Raw genomic sequence first — 21351 nt, 5'->3', positions numbered from 1 at the left:
GCAGGTGGGGGCCCAGGGGGGTGCGGAGGCTGGGTGGGGAACGCTCCGAGGGCCTTGTCTCCGGTCAGCCAGAGGCGGCTTTCCTGGCCATGGCTGTGTCGGGGCGGCTGGCTGCGCAAAGGGGGCCCCGAGGCTGAGCCCAGAGGTGGGGTACCAGGTGCCCTGGCTCTCAGCCTGGGAGACCAGTCTGACCCTGACGGTGTCCCGCTTCTTCCCCATGCCCACGTGGGAGCCACAGGGCCCCCTGATCTGCTACCCAGAGCCCTCCACCCCTCAGAGCCTATGCTTTGGCCCTTGATTGGCATCCCCCTTCCAAGGGCCTCGTTTCCTTGCCAGCACCCCCAGCCCCGGGCCCTGCCAAGTTTTTCCCGTCGCTTTCCCATCTCCTGGCGCGGTCTTGCTTTCTCGTGACTCTGCAAAGGCGGAGGGAGACATGTCAGGGCTGGGCAGGAAACTGGTCGCCGTGTTCAAAGGGCCGTTAGGAGTGAGCCCTGCATTGGGCGGGAGAGTGGGTACAGGTCTGGCTGCGGAAACCGCTGTGCTGAGTCCCAGAGGTGAGAGTGAGCAGGGCGTCCTGGGCCCAGTGACGGTGGAATGAGGGACAGCTTTCTGGGAAGGAGCGGCCCCTGTCTCCCTCCCTGAGCCCGGCCTCCCTGTGCTTTCTCAGGTGTTGTAGTTGGTCGTGATTCCCTCCCAAGAGCAGCTCGATTGCTTCCCTCATCATGGTCCTTTCACTTTGACAGCTAGAGAAAGCTTCAAGGCCCGTATGCAGACATGTCCTCGGCCCCGAGGAACTGCGGTTCACTTAGGTGGGGGTTGGTTTGTCCACAGAGGTGGGCGGCTGAAGACAAGATGACTTGTCTTCCGTGCTGCCCCGTTGGTCAGGGTGCTAACCTGCCCCTCCCCACCCTCCCTGCTAATGGGACCAGGGCCACAGGAACCAGTGTGACTTCAGGAGAAGCGGCTGGGCGGGGCCGGTGTGGACGTGCCTCTCCCAGGCGTATGTGCCTCTCCCAGGCGTATTTGCCAAGCAGGCGGGATGCCACTGGCCTGTGTTGCGCACACCGAGGTGGTGGCTGGGCCCTGGGTGAGCCTGCGTCAGGGAGCAAGTTGACTACAAGGGATGATCAGATGGTGAGGGACATGCCAAGTCGCCGCGTCTCGGCCCTGGATGGAACGTTGCATACCTGTGGCCTCACCCTGGGTCATCGAGGTCTCTGCTCGGAGGGTGCCTGCTCAGAGGCTGTCCCTGGAGAGCCCCGCTCTCTCCTTGTACCCCACCTTGCTTTTCCGGCCTCCTTACCGGCCCCCTGGGACTGCAGGGTTCTGTGTGTGCGTGTCTGCCCTCCAGGACCGGGGCTGTGTCATCTTGTCACCGCCACGTGTCAGCCTGCACCAGGCACCTGGCGTGTAGCAGGGCATAACAGACGCGTGCGGGGTGAACGGGCCAGAGCTGACCGGCCACCAGAGCGGCGTTGTTGTGGTCTAGGCGTCAGCATCTGGGGTCCAGTGTAACCTGTGCCCTTACGAGGCCTAGAAGAAGGATTTAAAAGGTTCTTCTCCAGCTTTTTTCTTCTCTCCGATTCTCATTTTCAAACACCTCCTTTAAAGCCCGTGTTCTGAGAGAAAGTGCTGAGGGCAGGTGTGTTGGGGAAGACTGTGGAGCCCCTCTCGGCCGTGCTGGCTTTGGGGATTCTTCAAAGCCAGGCTGGTGCCTGGTGGCCTGCCCCTTCTGACTACCGCGGCCGGGCCCCCGGCTTGCCCTGGCCGTGGTTGGAGGACCGGACGGGGCGTTTCCCAGGGGTAGGGCACTAGGGAGCGGTTCTGGAGGAGGACTAAGTGGGGAGATGCTTGCCGGGCGTCACTGACGGATTCAGAGCTGTTCCTGGCTTGGATTCCCATGTCGCCTCCTCACTGTTGGTCAGTCCCCACCCAGCCAGCTGGGCCATGCAGTGTCCCTGGGTGGTGCACCACCGAGAAGTGTTGGTTTGCTCTCGCCTCCAAAGCAAACATCTGCTACCTGCCACGCTCCAGATGCTCGGGGGAGCCCCGCCCGGCGGACGCTGTGGCTGGGCAGGGCAGAGGCAGTGGCAGCGCAGCCCCGAAGTAATGGAAGCGCTCCTGCCTTGGCCAGGTGGGGTTCAGAGCAGCGGAAGGAGGGGGGGGTCGTGGCCAGGGGTTCTCGGGGCTGGAGCCCAGTGGGTGTGGAGGCCAGTCAGGGAGCCCTGCTCAGGGGAGCCCTTTAGCCCTGGCCCTTCTGTCCTGCTGCCTTGTGCTCAAAGCCTTTCCTCCGGATGCTTAGGACAACCGTTTAGTTCATCGGGGTCCCTCTGGCCATAGAGGTGCTTTGTCTCTCTCGTCAAAAGCCCAGCCTCTGACTCAATGGAGGCCTGAGCCTCTCCTCTGCCCCTCATAGGCCTATGTATGTCCTTGCTGTCCTGCTCGTGTTCTTCATTCCACTGTCTTTCCTCTCAGTCAGCCAATCATCCATCCATCGGTCATCCATCCGTCTTCCATCCATCATCCATCCATCATCCATCCATCTGTCATCCATCCATCATCCATCCATCCATCATCCATCATCTGCCGTCTATCTGTTCATCCATCTACCCACTCATCCAACCATTCATCCATCTATCCAACTGTCTCCCCCCCCCCTCAGTTTGTCCACCTGTCCATCTGTCCATCCAACCATCCATCTGTCCATTCATCCATCTGCCAGCCAGCCAGTAGGCCGATAAGTGAGGGCCTGGGTAGGCGGGGCGTGGTAGAGCGGAGAATGGGGCAGAGGAGGTCTCTGCCCTCACTTGAGAACCAGGTGTTAACCAGCCCGTCATGATTACCACGCATGGGGGTCACTGTGGGAAGCTTGGTGAGGGAGGAATACAACGTGCTCTGTGGGTGACTGTCCCGGACACCTGAGTTTGGGGGGTGGCCGCAGAGAAAGCTTCCTTGAGGAAGTTCCCTTTGAGTTAGGAGCTGAGGGGTGAGCATGCCCTGAGCAGGAAGCGTTGAGGCGGTGCACACAGCCGAGGCAGGGGGATCAGGAGCAGCAGCAGAAGCGGAGGAAGGCTGCTGTGACCGAGCCCGGGTGGCGGGACATGGAGGGAGGGGAGGCGGGGCAGCGTCCTGTGGGGCTTCGGGGTCCCTCTGGTTAGACCATGGAGAATGCCTGGTGGGGGCATTGGTCAGCCATCCAACCGGGAGGTGTCACGGCCTCTGGGGGGGGTGGTGTGGGGAGGATGGGGCTGGCCCCTGGCCCCACTCCTGCCTGGCTTGCGGGGGATGCCCTGAGAGCGTCTGCTGCACCCTATAGGCCCTGAGCCCAAGGCCTCCCCCTGTACCCCCTGCAGGTTACCTGCCCAACGGTGAGCACGCCGTGGAGGCCATGCTGGCTACAGCGAGCATTGGCGCCATCTGGAGCTCCACGTCGCCCGACTTTGGTGTGAACGTGAGTTGCGGGCCCCACCGAAGGGGGTGATCCGGGCCGTGTTGCCCCAGGGTACAGCCCACCTGGTGGCTTGGGTCGGGGCTCGTGGGGTGGAACTCCTGATGAATCTGTGGGGCCAGCAAGGCGGGGAGGAGGTGTCGTCACCATGGCCTCCCGTTCCCCAGCCAGGGACATGAGGACAGCGGGGGTGAAGCTCCCAAAGGAGTGGTGGAGTCTTGTGTTTGAACCTGAAAGCACGGTTTTAGGTTGCACGCTGTTGCGTTGTGTGCACGGCCACCTTAGCGACTGTTTTACGTGACAGGCGTGGTGTGGAGAGGTGGCTGGAGACGCCTGGTCACCTCTCCTGTGACTTTGTGACCACATGAGGTGTTCTGAATGTGTGTCCTGGGCAGACAGTTTCCCCGGTTTGCTCACAGCCACCCCCAGACCTGGTGTCCCTTGCTGCCGTCTCCGATCGACAGTTGGCTGGGAGAGATGCTTGTTTCACGGAGACATCTCTGCCATCAACCGGGGCTCCCAGTCTGGCTTCGTCCTGACCCCTACCCTCTCTGCCCCCCGACGCTGACGTCAGGATTTCACGCAGGCCTTGCTCTTCCGGGGGTCCCTATCTGAGATCCCTATCCGCTCTGGGCTTCGCCCCTGGTACCTGCTGCTCCACAGGCCTCTCCCCTCCCACCTGGCTGTGAAACCGCCTCCTGTTGACACCCACCGAGGGAGCTCTTGGAACTCTCTGCCTCCCCCTGACTAGTCTGCCCCATCTCAGTCCCTGACCCCTCCCCCCACCACCCGCCCTTCGCCCTCCTGCCCCCGGCTCCGGCCTGCTGCCCTCTGACCGCATTGCAGCCTGGTTGCTCTCTCTGCAGGTGCTCCACTGCTTTCTTAGTGAGTCATTTTGGTCATTGATATTTTCTTGGGAAATTATCCATCCCATCTGGATTTTAAAGTTTAACAAAATCAAACTTTGAATCACTTGTTAATCTTTATGCTTGTAGTGAAGTGTGGTTCCTATTTTTTTGGTGATTGCGTGCCTCAGTTTACTCATCTGTAATGTGGGGACAGTAATGGTGTTGTCCTTTGCCACCAGGTCCCGGGTTCCCCGTGTCACAGGCTGTCTGAGCGTCAGAGAGTGGGCGTCAGTCGAGTGCTTAGGGCAGGGCGTGAGTGCTGCCTGAGCGTCAGCCGGGAGGACGTCTTTCTCTTGGTCACATTTGTCAGGAGGTTTATTTCACTGGTCTTGTTGGAAGACGATTTTGCATTTATTGATTGGTTCTATCATTACATTTTTCTTTTGGCTTTAATTCCTTCCTTCCTTCTTTCCTAAATCGGGAGTGCGGTTTCCTGAAAATAATTGGGAATTGAAAACAGTAACGTTTGTAATTTTCCTGGGCTTTTTCCATGATACGTGTGTGCTCCCGGGAGAAGCAGCCCTGCACGGGCGGCCCCCTGGGTGTGTCCGGCCCAGCAGATGGGATGAGTGGGTGCTTTTCCCGCCCCCGCCTCTTCTCTGTTGGTTCAGTTTCTGGTCTCGGAAACCTGTCAGCCCTCAAGGAGAGCAGGACTGCAGCTCAGAGTCTCAGGTTCAGTCATGGCTCAGGATCACCCGGATTGCCGGGCAGCCCCGAGTTCCCGAGTCCGTGGGTCCGGGGCCCCAGGTGACGCTGTCCCTGCTGGGCCCCTCTGCGGGGCCCTCTGCTGGTCTCCCCTGACCGAGACGTTGCCGTAGACACGTGCTCTGTTCTCTGCGCTAACACCTGGCCCCTCGCAAGCGGTTCATTACTCACCGCTGAGTTTAATTACTGGGTCCGCCCCAGGTGGCTATGACATGCAGGGGTGCAGGCCTCCCTCCGGGGGACTGGCCTCCCTGCCTGTGCCCCGGGGCAGCCTGGGTGCTGACCTGGCACCAGCTGCGCTGGGCTGACGGGCAGGGGCCGGGCCGCTGTTCTGGGGGTTGTCTCTGCAGCGGTCCTCCGGGGTCTGCACTTGGGGACTGTAGGGAGGGGAGGAGGGAAGGCCTGTCGGGGAGGCCGCTACCTGCCACTGTTGGGATGGCTCTCAGGTGGCAGCAGATGTGCCTGAGGCCACCCGTCGGCTCGTGTCGGGGGCTCCCACTGTGCATGTGGGAGGTGGAGGGCCTGCGCAGCAGTGCGCCCGCCCCGCGCTTTCCCCTTTGAGAAACTCGGGTTCGCTCCTTCGGTGTCTGTACGGCCTGTGCCCTTTCTTCATGCTGACCTTTCCCGTGAAGTGATGATCACCTCCGGTGCATGTCATGCTTTGCTTGACTGTGTTTGTTGGCTGCCAGGTGACGGGGCACAGGAACAGGGCAGTGGGCCCGTGGTTGTGGAGGGGGGTGCCTTTTGGATGACCCGTGACGAATGTCTCCCTCCGCTCCCAGGGTGTTCTGGACCGGTTTTCCCAAATCCAGCCGAAGCTCATCTTCTCCGTGGAGGCTGTGGTGTACAACGGCAAAGAGCACGCCCACCTGGACAAGCTGCTGCAGGTTGTGAGAGGTGTGTGGCTGCCCTGTCCCAGCCGGCCCGGCCACACCAAGGCCTGTGTGAGCTGAGGCTGCACAGGCACAGGGACGAGCGGACACAGCCCTGCGGCCCCAGTGCCTGGGGCTGCACTGTGTGACCTCTCCACCTCTCTCCCTCAGGACTGTCAGACCTGAAAAAAGTGGTGGTGATCCCTTACATCACCTCCAGAGAGAAGATAGACATTTCAAAGATCCCAAACAGGTGAGTCAGCTGCGTGCAGGTCGCGGGGCCAGCCGGCAGTTGACTCCAGGGCTCCTCTCGCTTTCCATGGTGGCATCGCAGAGGTGCAGGCGGGCGTAGGTCAGGGCGGCGTTTGGTAGAAGGGCGCCTGAGGCCCCAGACTGAGCCCCCTGAGGCCACAGAGCAGGTCGGTGTCAGGACTGAGATGGTCCCAGGAGTCCTCTCTTGCTGTCTGCGTCCCTTTTGGGTGGGGATGCCAGGCCCTGCTCCTGGGGTTGGTGAACCTAAATAAAGTGTGCACGTGCGTACACACACATGCACACACACATGTCTGCAAACATGTGCACATGTGTACTTGTGTGTTGACACACGTGTGCACACACATGCATTTTCCTCTTAAAACCCTGGGTACGTGACAGCCAGGTCTTAGTCACGCAGCAGGGGATGCCGGCAGCACCGGGCGGCTCTCAGAGCCCCCACCCAGTGTTTATTTGCCGAAGTGCTGCAGGAAGGGACAGCCCCACCCTGGCCTCCGCACTGTTAAAGCAACTTGAAATCCTCACTCGGCTTCCCCTCAGTCTGCCTGAGTCTGGGAGACGAGACCTCCCGCCCCCTGGCTGCCACGCAGCCCTGTTTCCCGGAGCGCAGGCTCGGGCCCAGCCAGACCCGAGGGGGCAGCGAGGGCTGTGTCCCGGCTGGGAGGGCGCGCCCACGGTTTGACCCTGTGCGTTCTGCCCACAGCGTGTTTCTGGATGACTTTCTTGCCACCGGGAAAGGGGACCAAGTGCCCCAGCTGGAGTTCGAGCAGCTGCCCTTCAGCCACCCTCTCTTCATTGTGTTCTCGTCGGGCACGACCGGAGCGCCCAAGTGCATGGTGCACTCTGCAGGGGTAGGTCTCCGCCCACGCGGCGCCCGGGTGAGCCCGGGGCCGGAGTTGAGCCGGTGGTGGAGTGCGGTGTGCCCAGTGCTGCTGTGGGGCTGTCGCCATGGGGAAGGGGCGGTGCTCCAGGCCCAGGGAGCCGCTTCTCCTATGGCCCTGGGCCTTCCCACCGGCCAGCTGGGCATCGGCCTCCACACCCAGCCCCCCAGACTCTCCCCGCTGGCCTGGTGGGCAGGAGAGAGAGTCCCGCAGCGTCTCGGTCACGTCCGGTCATAGCCGTTTCTCCTGCACCCCTCCACCCCCACCCCCCGCCAAGAAGCGTCTTACCCGAGTGGCGGGGCTCATGTTCTAACGGCCCTCCACCCCTGGCTTGCTGAGCTGCTGTGTTTGAAAACAAAACGTAGAATTTCTTTTATTCTAGCGCATTTAGCTTTATGGGTCCTTCACACCTGGAAGCACTTTGAACCCCTTCCAGGAAAAGGAACCACTTCCTTTGACCCCGTCAGAGCCTCGTGCAGCCCCTCCTGGCATCCCCCTCAGAGTGGGCAGAGCCAGCCGCGCTCGGCTACAGCCCAGCTCAGGCTCGCTGGGGCCCAGGTGCAGGCTAGGAGATGGCAGTGGCAGATACGCGGTCCTTCCGTGCACAGCAGTGGCTTCTTGGGACACCCTGGGGCAAGGGGAGGGAGACGTTGGGCGAAGTCTGTTTTGGGGGTGCGTTCTGTGGGAGTGATTTGACCTCATTGCTGGGCCGGGCGTGTGCCTCAGGCCGTGAGGCGCGGTCCAGCGTGGCTGCAGGGGCCTGCGCTCCCTGCAGAGTAGCCTCCCGGCTGCCTGGGCAGGGGCCTGGGGACTCGTCGAGGAGGTGACATTTTAGGAGCCGGCAGACAGAGGGCCGTGTGTGGGCAGAACCACAGACATTTTAGGAGAAACTGAATCAGCTAACTGTACTTCCATTTTTAGTACTTTTTGCCCTGTAAACGTCACTTTTTAGGAGAGGGACATAAAAACGTATTAGATAGGATACCGTTTGCTCATAAAATCATCGTGCCCGGTGTGCTTCGAGTGTGGGAGAACCAGGAAACAGTTACGCTTACTCTGTCTTCACCGGGTTCTTGTAAACCCAGAGAGGTGACTGGGCAGCTTCCTGGCTTTCTGCCGTCTTGGTGGGAAGCTTGAAAGCAGCCGGTGACAGGCTGCGATGGTCGATGGCCGGCTGGCGGGTACCTGGTGTCCTGGGGTGGGGGTGGGGGGGCTGTGCCAGGTTTGCTGGTTCGTTTTTTAAGTCGGAACCTTCTCAGAAAGCAGCTCTCCTTCTCCTTTGAAATGACTCTTCCTCCTTGAGACCCATGAGGCCACGCTGCATGTGTGTCCTTACCCCGCCGGGGCCGGGGCTGCCTAAAAATTCAGCAGAGAACTGCTCCCGTGAATCACGGCCCGTGTGCAGAGCTTCTGAGAGCAGCCTTCCGGCTCGTTTTGTGCCCCTGGAGGAGGGTAGAAACAGACAGCCTGGGTTACAGGCCACGCCCAAGCAGATCAGGTCGGGGAAGATACAGGTGCAGGTTAAATGCCGTTTTAAGTAAAAATGAAAAAGGGGAGGATTTGGGGAAGGTTCACATAGTCGGGGAGCCCTGGCCTTTGCAGCCGGTTCTTGTGTGAATAGTTACCTATTGAAAGTTCCCGACACCTTCATTGTCCCTCAGGGAGGACGGTGTGTCCTTTGCATGGGAACTTTGCACAGAAGCCTGTGCCTGCCCAGTGGGCCCAACCAACCACTCTCTCTCACAGGCCTGCCTGGCCTGTCCCGAGGGCGGCTGTTCCGAGCAGGCTCCCAGTGGGAGCTTTGGCTCTTGAATTAGAGAATTTGTGGGGCAGGATGGTTTTAGTTGGGCCTTTAAAGGGATCATCTCCTTCAGTGGGCTTGCTTTTTCCTTTTCTTGGGGTCTGACAAGGGTCCCTTGTTGTAAAGGCTGGTTCTATCCCTGGGTTCTGGCTTCGGCCCTGGAGGTTCCTAACCCCAAGGCTCCATTGCCGTTGGTAGTGTGCTGTCTGTAGGCCTGACTGAAGGGCGGGCGAGCTCGGGTCCCTCAGGGCCGAGGAGGGGCGTCCACAGTCTGGCTTCAGGGCCGGGTGTGAGAGCCACTGGGAAGGTGGGAAGGCAGGAAGGCCAAGGCGAGAGTGGCTCAGGGGCCTCTCCTCCCCAGGGCACCCTCATCCAGCACCTGAAGGAGCACCTTCTGCACGGGGACATGACCAGCAGCGACATCATCTTGTACTACACCACGGTGAGTGGGCGCCAGGGCTGCCCCAGGGGCGGGGCTGTGCTCAGAGGGAGGCCCCTGCCTCTGCTCCCTCCTCTGACGGCTGTGTTCCTTCGGGGCAGCCGGGCTCTGGGCTTCGCTTTGGTCTTTCCTTGCCTCTCGGCCTCTCCCTGTGGCACAGGTTAATAGCAAGCAGCGCCCATGACCTCTGGCCGCACTTGGAGCAGCTTTAGCCAGCCGGTTCTCCCCTCTGACCACCGCTGCTCTGCTCCCCCAGCCCCTGCTGCCACTCAAGTCTCTGCACCTCATCACTCCCACTTTGCTGGTCCTCCCAGGCCAACCCCACCACCTCTTGTGGGCCCAGGTCCCAGGGGAGTCTGGAGAACTGGGGACACAATTCAGTCTCTAGGGGCGAGGGGTGAGAGTCACGTGACTGAACTCTGCCGTCAGCTAGTGGGGCGTGAGCTTGCTGCAGGTGTCCTGGGAGAGATGTGACGCTGGGAATTCACTGGAAGACAGTTTCATGGGGCAGGACGGAGAACAATGGCCCCCGAGACACCCACGTCCTGATTCCAGGAGCCTGTGATCACGAGGCTCGGTTGATGCCCTGCACCCCCCTCTGTCTGCTGCAGGTTGGCTGGATGATGTGGAACTGGCTGGTGTCCGCTCTGGCCACAGGTGCGGCCGTGGTCCTGTACGATGGCTCCCCACTGCTGCCCACGCCCAATGTGCTCTGGGACCTGGTCGACAGGGTCGGGTAGGTGCTGCACCAGGACTGCCCACCCGCCTCTTACCCAAGCCCGGGGGCCAGGAGGAGAGCCCGGCCTGTTGTGAGCGGTCCCCCAACCCCCGTGCACCCACATGGGTTCCCAGCTCATGGACTGCGTGTGGGGCGAAAGGACCGTGTCAGCCCCGCAGAGGGAGGGGGGCCATGCTGATGCTGTGGAGGAGCAGGCCAGGGCTCAGGCTGGGGATGAGCCCCCGAGTCCTCTCACAAGGCCGACGCGGTGGCTCCTGGGGCGCGCCTGCAACTGAGCCCTCGCGAGACCCGCAGAGGCCCTGCGTCCGGGGGATGAGAGCGGGCTGCCCGCGTGGTGTCTGATGTGGTGGGAGATGGGAGGCCTCTGTGCCCGCGGCTGTGGCGGCCATTGCTCTCGGCCCTGGTCTCCTGGAAAAACATGGACACTCCGAAAGGGGGCTCCTGAACCTTCCGAGGTGACCTTGAGTTAGTTCAACAGGCTGAGGGAGTGAATGAACAAACATGGGGGGCAGCACAGGAGTGTGTCTGTCTGCTGCTCCTCCCCAGCCCCCTCTCTTGGAACAGCTGTCTGGGGCACAGTGGCCCGGGGGCGCCTGGGGCTTGACTGGTGGCTCTGGTGGCAGGCAGTCTGGAGGGCGAAGAGGTTAATGGGGCAGCAGCCGTGGGGGCCCCCACCTTGCTCTGGACACTGCAGCCAGGGGTGACGGTTGGAGGTTTTGCCTCCCGGAGGGCGGGGTGGGGAGGCGCCTGACTTTCCTGCCTCTGCTGAGCGCCCAGCAGAACCCTTCTCCCTTAGAAAGGCAGTCCGTCGGGCGAGGCTGCCTCGGGGAGGGACGCAGAACGTCACACAGCGCTCTCCTCTGGAAAACACGACAATCCCGCTTGCCGTGCCATGCCGCGACCTCAGTGCCTGCGTGGGGTTTGAATCTGAGGGCTCTGGGCATCACGGCCTCCTTTGGTCCCCCGAGAGGGAGCAGCCTGCAGCCCGGGAGCACGGCCCACTCGGAAACGGCCATATGAAATAGAGCCCGCTGTTCGAGGGGCCCGCGCTGTGTGCTGGGCGCCGGGAGACGCAGGGCCAGGGCTCGCCTCCAGCCACGTGCCGAGTATCAGTCCAACCCAGAGAGGTGATGCATGCTCGCCAGCAGTGAGCCGCTCGCCTCGGGAAGGACCTCGAGGAGTTTCTGGTGATCTCTCTCCCTCCTGTGCCCTCAGCATCACCATCCTCGGAACAGGTGCCAAGTGGCTGGCTGTTCTCGAAGAGAGGAACTTGAGGCCCGGTGAGTGTGCCCTGCAGCGCAGGCCCTGAGAGGCCACGCCCCTGCACACACGGCTCTCCCGCAGGCCCGCCTGGTGGTGCTGGGGGTTCATCTTTCCGACCTTTTCCCGTAGTGGACACCCACAGCCTGCAGACCCTGCACACCATCCTGTCCACCGGCTCCCCGCTGAAGGCCCAGAGCTACGAGTACGTGTACCGGTGTGTGAAGAGCAGCGTTCTCCTGGGCTCCATCTCAGGTGCGGCTGCTGCGCATGGGCACCAGGGAGGGCCCCGCAGGGCTCAGCGCAAGAAGCCTGTCCACAACCAGCCTGTCCCGTGAACGTGCTGCCCCTCCCCCCCCCCACCCCCCGCCCCGCAGTGCCTGCGGGTGGTTTGGGTGGGTGAAGCACCCATTTTCCGCAAACCTGGGTCTTGACTTGCAGTGTGGCCACGGGAGGCCGTCGGCTTTAGTCTGTCCTCTGGCAGGACCCTCGGTCAGAAACACTCACCGGGACGTGGGAGGCAAGGCCTGCGCTAGTGTCTAAATCCCCTCCCCCCTCTCTCCTGGAGTTTTTAGGGCTTGCCTGAGAGAGCAGGGGGTGCCTGTCCTTGGGGGCTCTCTCCTTGCTCAGCAATGAAAGCAGATGCAGTCTTTCTGTGTTCTGAGCTCCGAGTCTCTTCCTGTCATTGTCACAGGCGGCACCGACATCGTGTCCTGCTTCATGGGCCAGAACCCTTCCCTTCCTGTGTACAAGGGCGAGATCCAGGCCCGCAACCTGGCCATGGCCGTGGAGGCGTGGGACGAGGAAGGTAGGCCCCTGCTGTGTCGCTCTCTGCGACTCGGTGTGAGTGGCGACTCGGAGGATGAGGACGCATGCCTTTGCTCGGTGTCCGTGCCCCTGTCACTTGCAGGCCGATGTCCCTGGGCACTGGTTTAACAGTCCCTGGTCGCTCCAGCCCCAGCCCTTGCGGCTTGCCCACCTGAGGAGGAGGCATTGGGCTGGAGCACAGGTGGAGAGCTGGGTGCTCAGGAGCAGTGGGTGGGCAGGTGTCCCCCCCGCTGCCTTGAAATGGTGCTGAGGCAGTCCCATGGCTTACCGGCCTGCCGCCCTGACTGAGGACCCGTGGGGCAGCTGGGCTGGCCGCTCTGCTCGCCTCAGGACAAGCTTTGGCTTCGTAGTCAGTGTGGCTGTTGGCCATAAGTCAGCAAAACCCGTCTGCGTCCCCAGCACTGAACAGGGCCTGGCGTGTGGCGTGTGCACCGCACACGTTCAGGGACTTGCCCTGTTTCTGCTGCTGCTGCCGTGACCCTCACCCGAGGCGCGAACGGGGAGGGAGGTGATGCGTTCCCCGCCGGCATGCGGAAGAGGGAATGACCACTGCAGGGGCCACGCCACGTGGCCGTGGCGTGTTTCCAGCTGACCTTCGAATCCCTCCCAAACCAGGAAAGGCCGTGTGGGGAGAGAGCGGCGAGCTGGTGTGCACCAAACCATTCCCTTGCCAGCCCACGCACTTCTGGAACGACGAGAACGGCAGCAAGTACAGGAAGGCCTACTTCTCCAAGTTCCCGGGTGTGTGGGGGCGCCAGCTGGGTGTGCGGGGGCGCCGGCCGGGCTGCCCGGCTCCCACTGGGCCGATGCGTCTGCGTCCAGTTCCAACCCCCTGCCGAAGCTTGGAGAGGCCCCTCATAGCTCATGCCGCCTGTGGGGTGACCATGACCTCCAGGGCACCTTGTCATTTCAGCTTGAGGCCATCATAGGAAGCTGTGATCTGGGTTTAGTTTCATCTTACCCAGAGCCCCTGGGGCCCGTGGTGGGAGCAGATGCCTGTGTGCCCGTGGGAGGCCAGAGGGCTGCCCGCAGGCTCAGGGCTCCCTCTGCCTGTCAGAGGGAGGGGTCTGGCCCAGGACTCTGCCTTTCTGCCGCATGGCCCGTCACCCGATTCCTTCGGAGACTTCGGGGGAGGAGCGCTTTGCGGTGGGATGGCTCCCAGCCAGGCCCTTCCCTCTCACCCTCGTGGGTGCCCCAGGGCAGGAGACTCCGCTTTAAAGCTCTGACCTGGCCCCAGCCCCTCCTCCCGGAGCAAGCTCGAGTGTGGCTGCTGCAGTCTGCGGGTCAGCGAGCCTGTGCCGGAGTGGCTCGGACCGGGTGCTTGCTTTCCGCACTCTCCGGCAGGGGGATGGATTTTCATAAACCACACGTGCAGAACCAGAATACAGCCGGAGACCGGCGCGGTAGAGTGTGCTGGGGTTCCCCCCCATTTTCTCTCAGCCCTCCGTGTCCGCACATCCCACGTGGAAGCCATCGTGCCCGGCGCCGCCTAGCCCCCAGGTGTGACTGGCCACCAGGGCATGCCCGCTGCACGGAGGCCACACCTCAGATCCTGCCAGTGTGGGGCTGTCCAGACGGACGAAGCACAGTGAGAAATATGCATGCGTTTCCGGAGGGGCTCCTGTGTTAGAAAGAGAGGCCACAGGGACCAGGACCCCGCTCGAGGGCTGTCTTCACCTTCCGTGACTCCGCTCTTCGGAAACCGTTGCTTTTGGTCAGGCGTGCAGGGTTCCTGGGATAAGTTCTCTCAGGGTTACTTTCAGAATAAGTCTTTTTCTTGAAGCTCTGATAGGCCTTTTTGGAGAAAACAAATACTTTGTGACTTTTCTTTCCATTTTTGCCTTGGCTGCTAGGAAGCTCAGTGCCGAAGTCACTGCTTTGCTGCTGTGGTCCTCTCACCCCTGTGCAGGGGTTCCGATCCTCTAAGTAGTCCCCTTGCGCAGTCGGCTCTAAGGGTGGTGTCCTCAGATACTTTCTGGGAGTGGGTGGGAGATAGGAATAGATTGGAGAGCGAAAGGCAGACAAGCTGATGGCATTGTGGACAGGGTGAGGACAGGGTGGCCACAGGGTGGACCGGCTGCTGCCGTGGCTGAAGACGTCACGTGGCTGCAGAGCCTGTGGAACCTTGCTCATGGTGACACCCAGCCATGTCCCTGTGGCTGACCCAGGGGCACTGCCTGCTCGGGGTGGAGTCTGACTGCTTTAATTGCTCCTCGGTGGCTCCTGTGTGAGGCGAGGCTTCCCCTTGAGATTTGCTGCAGGGTGGAGGACGAATCCGAGGCTGGGTCAGTCCCGTGGGTGTGCTAGCTGTGCTGAGTCCCAGGAAAAGGGCCACAGGGCTGCGGCTCAGGATGGCTTTGTGTCAGGGTCACCTCGGATTCTCCCCTCTTCCCCTGTCCTCTGAGTCCCCTGGGCTTTTCCTGCTCCCCAGCCCTCTGTCCATGAGGTGATGCCTTGGGTCCAGCCTGCACTGCACCTGGCCCTGCTTCTGGCTGTGCTGGTCCCAGTGCGGCCAGCTTCTCCAGACCACCCTCTCCCCCCACCGTCCACTCAGAGGGCCCTCCCCCAGGGCCCCCACTGGCCCCCAGACCCCCATCTCCCATCTGCACGGCGGGGGTCGGCCTGGCCCTCCGTGAGTCCCTGTGACCCTGTTGGGGCCTGCAGGAGTGTGTTTCTCGAACGCAGGCGCACACAGAGCCCGTGTACGGTGGCCCCTGCTGGGCGGGGTGCTCCTCGGGGGCGGGACTGCCTGGCTCACTTGTGCCCCTGGCGCATGCCCTGCCCCATACCACGTGGGTCCCCCCTCAGCTGTGTCTGCTGATGGCACTTGTGGTATCGAACTGATGAGTGTCCTGTTGCTGCCATGTCTGCTGTGGGTGTCTGCCGTGGGCATCTGCCTGGGCAGCTGCCAGGACCCCATTTCCTGGGGTGACTGAGCACTTCTGCCCCCTGCAGGTGTCTGGGCGCATGGCGACTACTGTCGGATCAACCCAAAGACTGGGGGCATTGTCATGCTGGGCCGGAGGTGAGGGTCGCTGTTGGCTTCGCTTCCTTGGACCCCCTACCTGAGGCACTGGGGAAGGCGGGGGGCACTTCCTGTGTCAGTTTCCCGAGTCCTGGTTCATGTTTCTGTGCCCCGAACTGGGTCAGGGGTGTGAGGGGAGGCCTGTGCCAAAGGTACAGCCACTGACCATCTACAGGGGCGACAGCTCGTCTGGGACAGGGTGGAGGTTTGTGGGTCTTGGGGGCCCTCAGCACAGCTGGGAGGGAGGGACCCACATACAGGTGGGAGGCATAGGGAGGTGACAGCTGTGTCCATGTGAAGGGTGCTGCCTCAGTCTCTGGCCTTGAGTTCAGAGTCGCGGGGGGGGGGTGGCTGGTTGGGATCAGGAGTGGGGACACAAGCCTTCCGTGATGGGTCCGGGTGTTGCCATGTGGAAAGGGGGTGATGCCACCCGGGGCCCCCTCTGCAACACGCCTGGCTCGGGCGCTGCTGTGTGTTCACAACCTCGTGTTTGTTGGCAGCGACGGCACTCTCAACCCCAACGGAGTGCGGTTCGGCAGCTCGGAGATCTACAACATCGGTATGCAGTCCCCCTTTCTCCCGGTTATCGCCAGGTCACCCGGGAAGGGACGGGGCCCTGGGGGAACCCTAGGGCCTGCTTGGCTTTGGCAGAACACTGGCCCCTCCGCCTCCAGCCCCGAGCCAGACATTTATGGGCCCGCCCTTTTCAGGACAAGCCTCATCCACGCTCCACTTAGCTCCTGAATCCCTGGAGGGGGTTCTTAAGGTCGCATGGCCTGTCCCCGTCCCGTTTCATGCTCGTGGCGAACCCTGGGAGGAGGGTTGCTGTGTCTGCTCTTTGCGAGTGAAGAAACAAGCACAGCAGGGCCGCATGGTCGCTGGAGGTCGAGCAACACCGTGCAGGACAGAGCACAGTGTAGGCCGTGGGCCTCCTGGCTGCACGGTGGATTCACCGTGGCTTCACAATGCCCAGCCCAGGCCGCGAGTCAGCTGCAGCCTTGTCCTGGCTGTGTGCAGCCTGGTTGCTGCAAGAGTCCTGGCCTCTTTCCAGCCTTTGCTCCTCCCACCAGCCCTGCCACGGGCTCACGCTTCCTTCTTATTTTTAAATTAACTTGTGCGGGAAGGGCTGCTTGTGGCCCCCTGCAGAACCTCCAGCTCAAGCTGACGCCCCCGTCTCCCCAGTGGGGGTGACCTTCCACCTGTCCCCCACCCCTGGCACCTGTCCCAGGAGCGTGGGAGGGGAGACCGGCCTCCCGCTCTGCTCCTCTGAGTCGGACAGGCTGAGGCCGGGCACCTGGAGCACGTCCATCCCTTTTCTCCGCAGTGGAAGCCTTTGAGGAGGTGGCGGACAGCCTCTGCGTCCCCCAGCACAGCAAGGACGGGGAGGAGAGGGTGGTCCTCTTTCTGAAGATGGCTTCTGGGCACAGCTTCCGGCCCGACCTGGTGAAGCGCATCCAAGACGCCATCCGCTCCGGCCTATCTGCACGGCACGTGCCCGGCCTCATCCTGGAGACCAAAGGCATCCCGGTATGGCCCCGACGGGTGCCCACGCACCCAGGCCCCCTACCTCAGGCTTGCTCGGGCTTTGTGTGTGGTTTGTCCCTGTTGCCTGGCAACAAGTCCTGGTTTTCTTGCCTTCGCTGTTTTAAAGCCTTTCCTAAATTGCATTAGAAAGCGCTTTCTGCTGCTGTTCGGAGGGTGAGCAGGCCCGGCCCTGCGCGTCCTCCTGGCTTTCCCCTATGCGGTTGTGGTGCTCTCAAAGTCCGTGAGATCGATTCCACCTCTTTGAAGAGCCGCTGGGCGCGTTGGGTGGCCTCGCCTTTTCACTCCAGGTTCTGCCTGCGGGAAGACTTGCGCCCACCCATAGGCCCTGAGGGTCGTGCCCCCTCGGTGGCCTTTGCTCAGGTTCCAGGGTGGGGGAGGGCCCAGGAGGACCACAGCTTCCTCGAGCTCTGCTCACGAGACAGTGACCTGCCAGCTGAGAGAAGGAAGTGCTGTGTGTTTGTGCACGTATGTGTGCACACGTGTGCGTGCATGTGTGTACACGTGTGCGTGCACACACACAGCACTAAACACAGAGATGAGCTAGGCTGTCCCTCCAGCCTGCGGAGTGGCTGCTCACCGGGGCCAGCAGGTGGCGCCGCACTTGGAGCTGCCCACAGGAGACCCAATCCTAGGCGGGCCTGACTCTCAACATGGCTCTTGGGAAATACTGAGGGATGTGCTGCCCTTGAACCTGAAGCTCCTAGACCCACTGAGATGGTCCTCTCTGCCTTGAAGCTTAGCGAAATCTTTAACACCACGTCCCGGCTGGGGCGTGCTCCCCGCAGGCCCACGGTGTGCCGGCGCTCACGGAGGCCCTGCCCCCTGGCCGCGTGCTCACGGCTGGTTGCTGCCTTTTAGACGGGCCACACATTTCTTCCTTACATGGCCATGACTCACAGCGACTCTGTGGGGACGCTGGCTCTCGGGAGAGGAGCTCCTTGAGTCTGTAGCCCTTCCTGCCTCTCCCGATGGGGTCCAGGCTTCCGTGGGTGAGGCACCTTTGTCCCCGGCTGGCGCTGTTGGGGGACTGGGCTTTGGTTTTGCGCACTGGCTTTCCTTGGCCATCAGAGGGCCGGGTCCTCTGCTGGCAGCGTGGTTACTCCAGGGCCGCGTCTGCTCATGAGAACACGGGACAACTTCCAAGGGGGACGCGCCGTGGGCTGGGTCTCTGTCTTCAGCTGGCAACCGTCAGCTCACCGTGGCCTGGTCAGCTCCGGACTGCCCTCTGTCCAGCAACTGTCTGCTGGGCCTGGAAGTCATGCTGACGGTTACCTAGAATTTTGCAGGTGTTCTCAGACCCCCGGGGTCTGAGATAAGGGAGAGCATGGGAGGGGATTTGCTCTGTGTGTTGCTGAGCTGGGGAGGGTCTGGCCCAGCCACAGGGATTTGGAGTTGCTCACAGCCGAGGGGGACAGGCTCCGGGCACCTGGGGCATCGCAGGCCGATATTACTGTCCTGACCGAGCGTGTCCTTGTCCTGGGCCATAGCTTAGTTGCCTGGCCCCCCGACTTGCTCTCTCGGGAGCTGCTGCTGCTCCCTAGCCCCTCCCCGGAGGAAACAGCCTCAGCATTCCCTCCGGGACACTGTCACATGTGTTTTGTCTGCTGATTGAAGATGTAGGTTATCAGCTCCCACGAACTGTTCTTGGAGCTTCTGTGTGAAGCTCAGACATACCTGAGACGCTTGCTGCCCGGGCGACGGGCTGAGGATGCCACAGTGACCGGCAGCCCCTCGGAAGCCAGCGCTTAGGTCCTTAATCAGTTCACACTTCGACTGAATTTTTCAAATGAGTTTTAATTACACCACAGGTTAAAAATATACGTATTGCTGGTGAGGAGGGACCAGGGTTCTAGTGGCTTTCTTAAAGCGTCCTGTTTTTCTAGAAGCTTCCTGGTCCCTCAACACACCAATGCCGTTGGGATTACAGATGAAGCCCACGTGTGACAAGAGAAAGTCACGCGTCCTCCTGCTCAAACGCTTCTGAGAACATGTTGCAAGGGTTCAGTGGGGGTCTTGGAGGAAGCTGGATTTCCGGTTGCTGCTTGGTGACAAAGTCAGAGCTAGTCTCTATAATGTAATGAAGTGTAGTAAGGTGAATGTAAATAGTGAAATCAGGACAAAATGCACCGTGAGGCACGCTTGAGAGCTCCGTTCCCTCCCTTCCAGCCGTGGGGGAGGTGCTGTCACCTCCATTTTGCATTTGAGGACGAGTTCAGGGTGGGAACTGACCCCCAAGCCCCAGTGGTGGTGGCGGAAGCGGGCTCTTTGTGCCAAGGTCAGTCTGAGTGCCTGGGCGCAGAGTGAGGGATGCTTTCCCTCCTGGTCACGCGTTTCTGTGTCTTCCCTCCCTGCCCCCGGCAGTACACCCTCAACGGCAAGAAGGTGGAGGTGGCTGTGAAGCAGGTCATCGCCGGGAAGGCTGTGGAGCACCGCGGGGCCTTCTCGAACCCCGAGACCCTGGATCTCTACCGGCACCTCCCCGAGCTGCAGGGCTTCTGACTGCGCCTCCCCACCCCACGTGTCGGTGCCGCAGCGCTGGTGTGTGCGTGAAGGTCCTGAGACGCCCTGGTGCTTCAGGGGGCTTGCCCCGTGCCCATGGTCCGTTTGGGGGTGCCCGGTCTGCCGCCCGCAGCACACCATCCTGACCTGGAGGCCGACGGGGGTGTGTGTGTGTGTGTGTGTGTGTGTGTGTGTGTGTGTGTGTGTGTGTGTGTGTGGCAAAGTGTGCGAGCGTGTCCTGGCATGTGTGCTCCGGCGTGCACGCACAGGAGGGGCTGGCAGCTACCTGTGCACCCAGCCCTAGCAGACCCCTGGCCACGTGTACGGCGCCACCTGGCCTCTGGCGACAGCACAGCCCTGAGGGGCCATCTTGCCCTCAGCACCCCCTCTGTGGGCCCACTTTGTGCCGGTAAGGTGCAGATGGGCTCCTCCCCTTACTCAGTTCTCCGCCTCTGGCTCTTGTCCCTCAGGGCCTGTCCGTCCTCCCTTGCTCGTCACTTGTCACAAGGGCGTGGCCCAGTGGGACCCCCCCTCCCACTCCCCGCTGAGCTCTGTGTGATGACGGGACATGTACCATTCCTGGTGGAGCCGCGTGTCCACCCGGCTGAATGGTGGGCGCTGCCCAGAGACAGCGAGCGCCCTCGGGAGAGTGAGTGGGTGCCCTGCTGTAACAGGAGCTGCTCGCTTCCTGGACTTCGACTGGTTAAAACCTCTCGTGTGACTTGTCTGGTGTGTGGGTGTTTGGAGAACTGGATGTCCACCCTGTGGGTGGTGCTGCTCTCGGGGATGCTGGCAGCCTCCCACCCGCTGGTGGCGGTCACCATGGATCCTCGGGGACAGAGCTTCTCTGTGTGAGGGATCTGCACCTGGAAAAGGTGTTACAGCACCTGCCAGTCACGTTGCGGGTTTGCCAGCCGGTTGGTTTATATGTTCTCTTCAGTTCAGCATATTCCTGTAATCCTAATGTTCATTTTTGTATTTTTAAAATGGAGCACAGTGAAATCCTTTTTTAAATCCCTTTTCTTCTGATTATACAAATATATGGGTCCCGGGCTGGTGCGACTCAGTGGATTGAGTGCTGGTTTGCAATTTGGACTGCAAACCAAAGGGTTGCTGGTTCGATTCCCAGTCAGGGCACATGCCTGGGTTGTGGTCCAGGTCCCCCGTAAGGGGCGTTCCAGAGGCAACCACACATTGATGTTTTCCTCCCTCACTTCCCTTCTCTAAAAATAAATAAAATCTTTAAAAAATAAAAAACATGGGGAAAATTGCCACAAGGAGTTTAATGCAATAAATGTATGCGTGTATATGTGCATATATATAGCATGCTGGCGTGTTCTCTGGAGGGGCGACCGGCTCCAGGGGCGGGAAGCTGGCTGTGCTGATTGACCAGCCGGGAGCCGCACTCGGGGGGAGATGGTTGGTCCAAGTGGTTGGGGCACTTCTTGGGCTCTGGTGACCAGGTGACCCAAGAGTGCTGCTCTCAGCGGGAAGCCACACCCCAGATGGTGATAATGTCTTCACCTGGGCTCCCTGGGGCTGGTTCCTGGGCAACAACGCTTTTCTTGTCATTGCCAGAGTCACGTGTCCCTTGGGTTGTGTCTGGCTGCACGGCACAGAATCCAGGCTCAGCCCAGGAGGGTGGATTTTCCTCACGCCCCAGGAAGCCGGAGGCCGACTGCTGTCCCAGGGCTGCTGCCAGGGTGCCCAGCCTCTTCTGCCTCCTGCTTCTGCTGTGCCGCGGGTTCTGGACAGAAGAAGGGCTGGGTGGGAAGACAAAAGCCCACCCTCCTCTGTCCGTCCCTTTTTTATTAGCAAAACAATGGCTTTTCTGGAAACTCCACCCAGTGCCCACCTGCTTCTGCATCCTGGCCCGAGTGGGCCACATAGCGCCCCTGGCTGCACGGGACTCTGGCAGGCAGAGCATTCTGAAGCAGCACTTACTCCCTTTCTGTATCAGCCTCCTCCCGCTGCTGTAATGAAACACCACAGGCATAGCGGCCGAGACCCACATGAATCACTGACAGTCCCGGAGGGCAGAAGCTGCCGATGGGGATCTCGCTGGACCGAAGCCACAGGTCCAGCCAGGCTGTGTGCCTTCCAGAGCTTCTGGGGGAATCGGTTCCCTGCC

General features: G+C 61.3%; 1 protein-coding gene across 3 annotated transcripts in view; it reads left to right on the top strand.

The window, feature by feature from the left end:
• Positions 1–20543, top strand: part of AACS (acetoacetyl-CoA synthetase) — a 30695-nt gene extending 10152 nt beyond the window's left edge. Inside the window, exons 5-18 of one of the 3 annotated variants that reach the window (XM_024566897.4) lie at positions 3354–3451; positions 5844–5958; positions 6105–6186; positions 6907–7054; positions 9247–9327; positions 9936–10060; positions 11279–11343; positions 11456–11578; positions 12018–12131; positions 12767–12892; positions 15107–15176; positions 15677–15735; positions 16501–16703; positions 19083–19353. In XM_024566897.4, coding sequence (XP_024422665.1) covers positions 3354–3451; positions 5844–5958; positions 6105–6186; positions 6907–7054; positions 9247–9327; positions 9936–10060; positions 11279–11343; positions 11456–11578; positions 12018–12131; positions 12767–12892; positions 15107–15176; positions 15677–15735; positions 16501–16703; positions 19083–19220 — 1547 coding nt within the window. In that variant the 3' untranslated portion in view covers positions 19221–19353. Of the gene's footprint in view, positions 1–3353; positions 3452–5843; positions 5959–6104; positions 6187–6906; positions 7055–9246; positions 9328–9935; positions 10061–11278; positions 11344–11455; positions 11579–12017; positions 12132–12766; positions 12893–15106; positions 15177–15676; positions 15736–16500; positions 16704–19082 lie in introns of all 3 variants that reach the window. The other 2 variants (XM_024566898.3, XM_053927662.2) reach the window with 2 other exon arrangements.
• Positions 20544–21351: the final 808 nt, after the last annotated feature.

This window comes from Desmodus rotundus, chromosome 7, assembly GCF_022682495.2.
Source record: "Desmodus rotundus isolate HL8 chromosome 7, HLdesRot8A.1, whole genome shotgun sequence".
In the NCBI taxonomy this organism is placed as follows: domain Eukaryota; kingdom Metazoa; phylum Chordata; class Mammalia; order Chiroptera; family Phyllostomidae; genus Desmodus; species Desmodus rotundus.
Note: the sequence above shows the minus strand (reverse complement) of the source record. Positions and strands in the feature narration are given on the sequence as shown.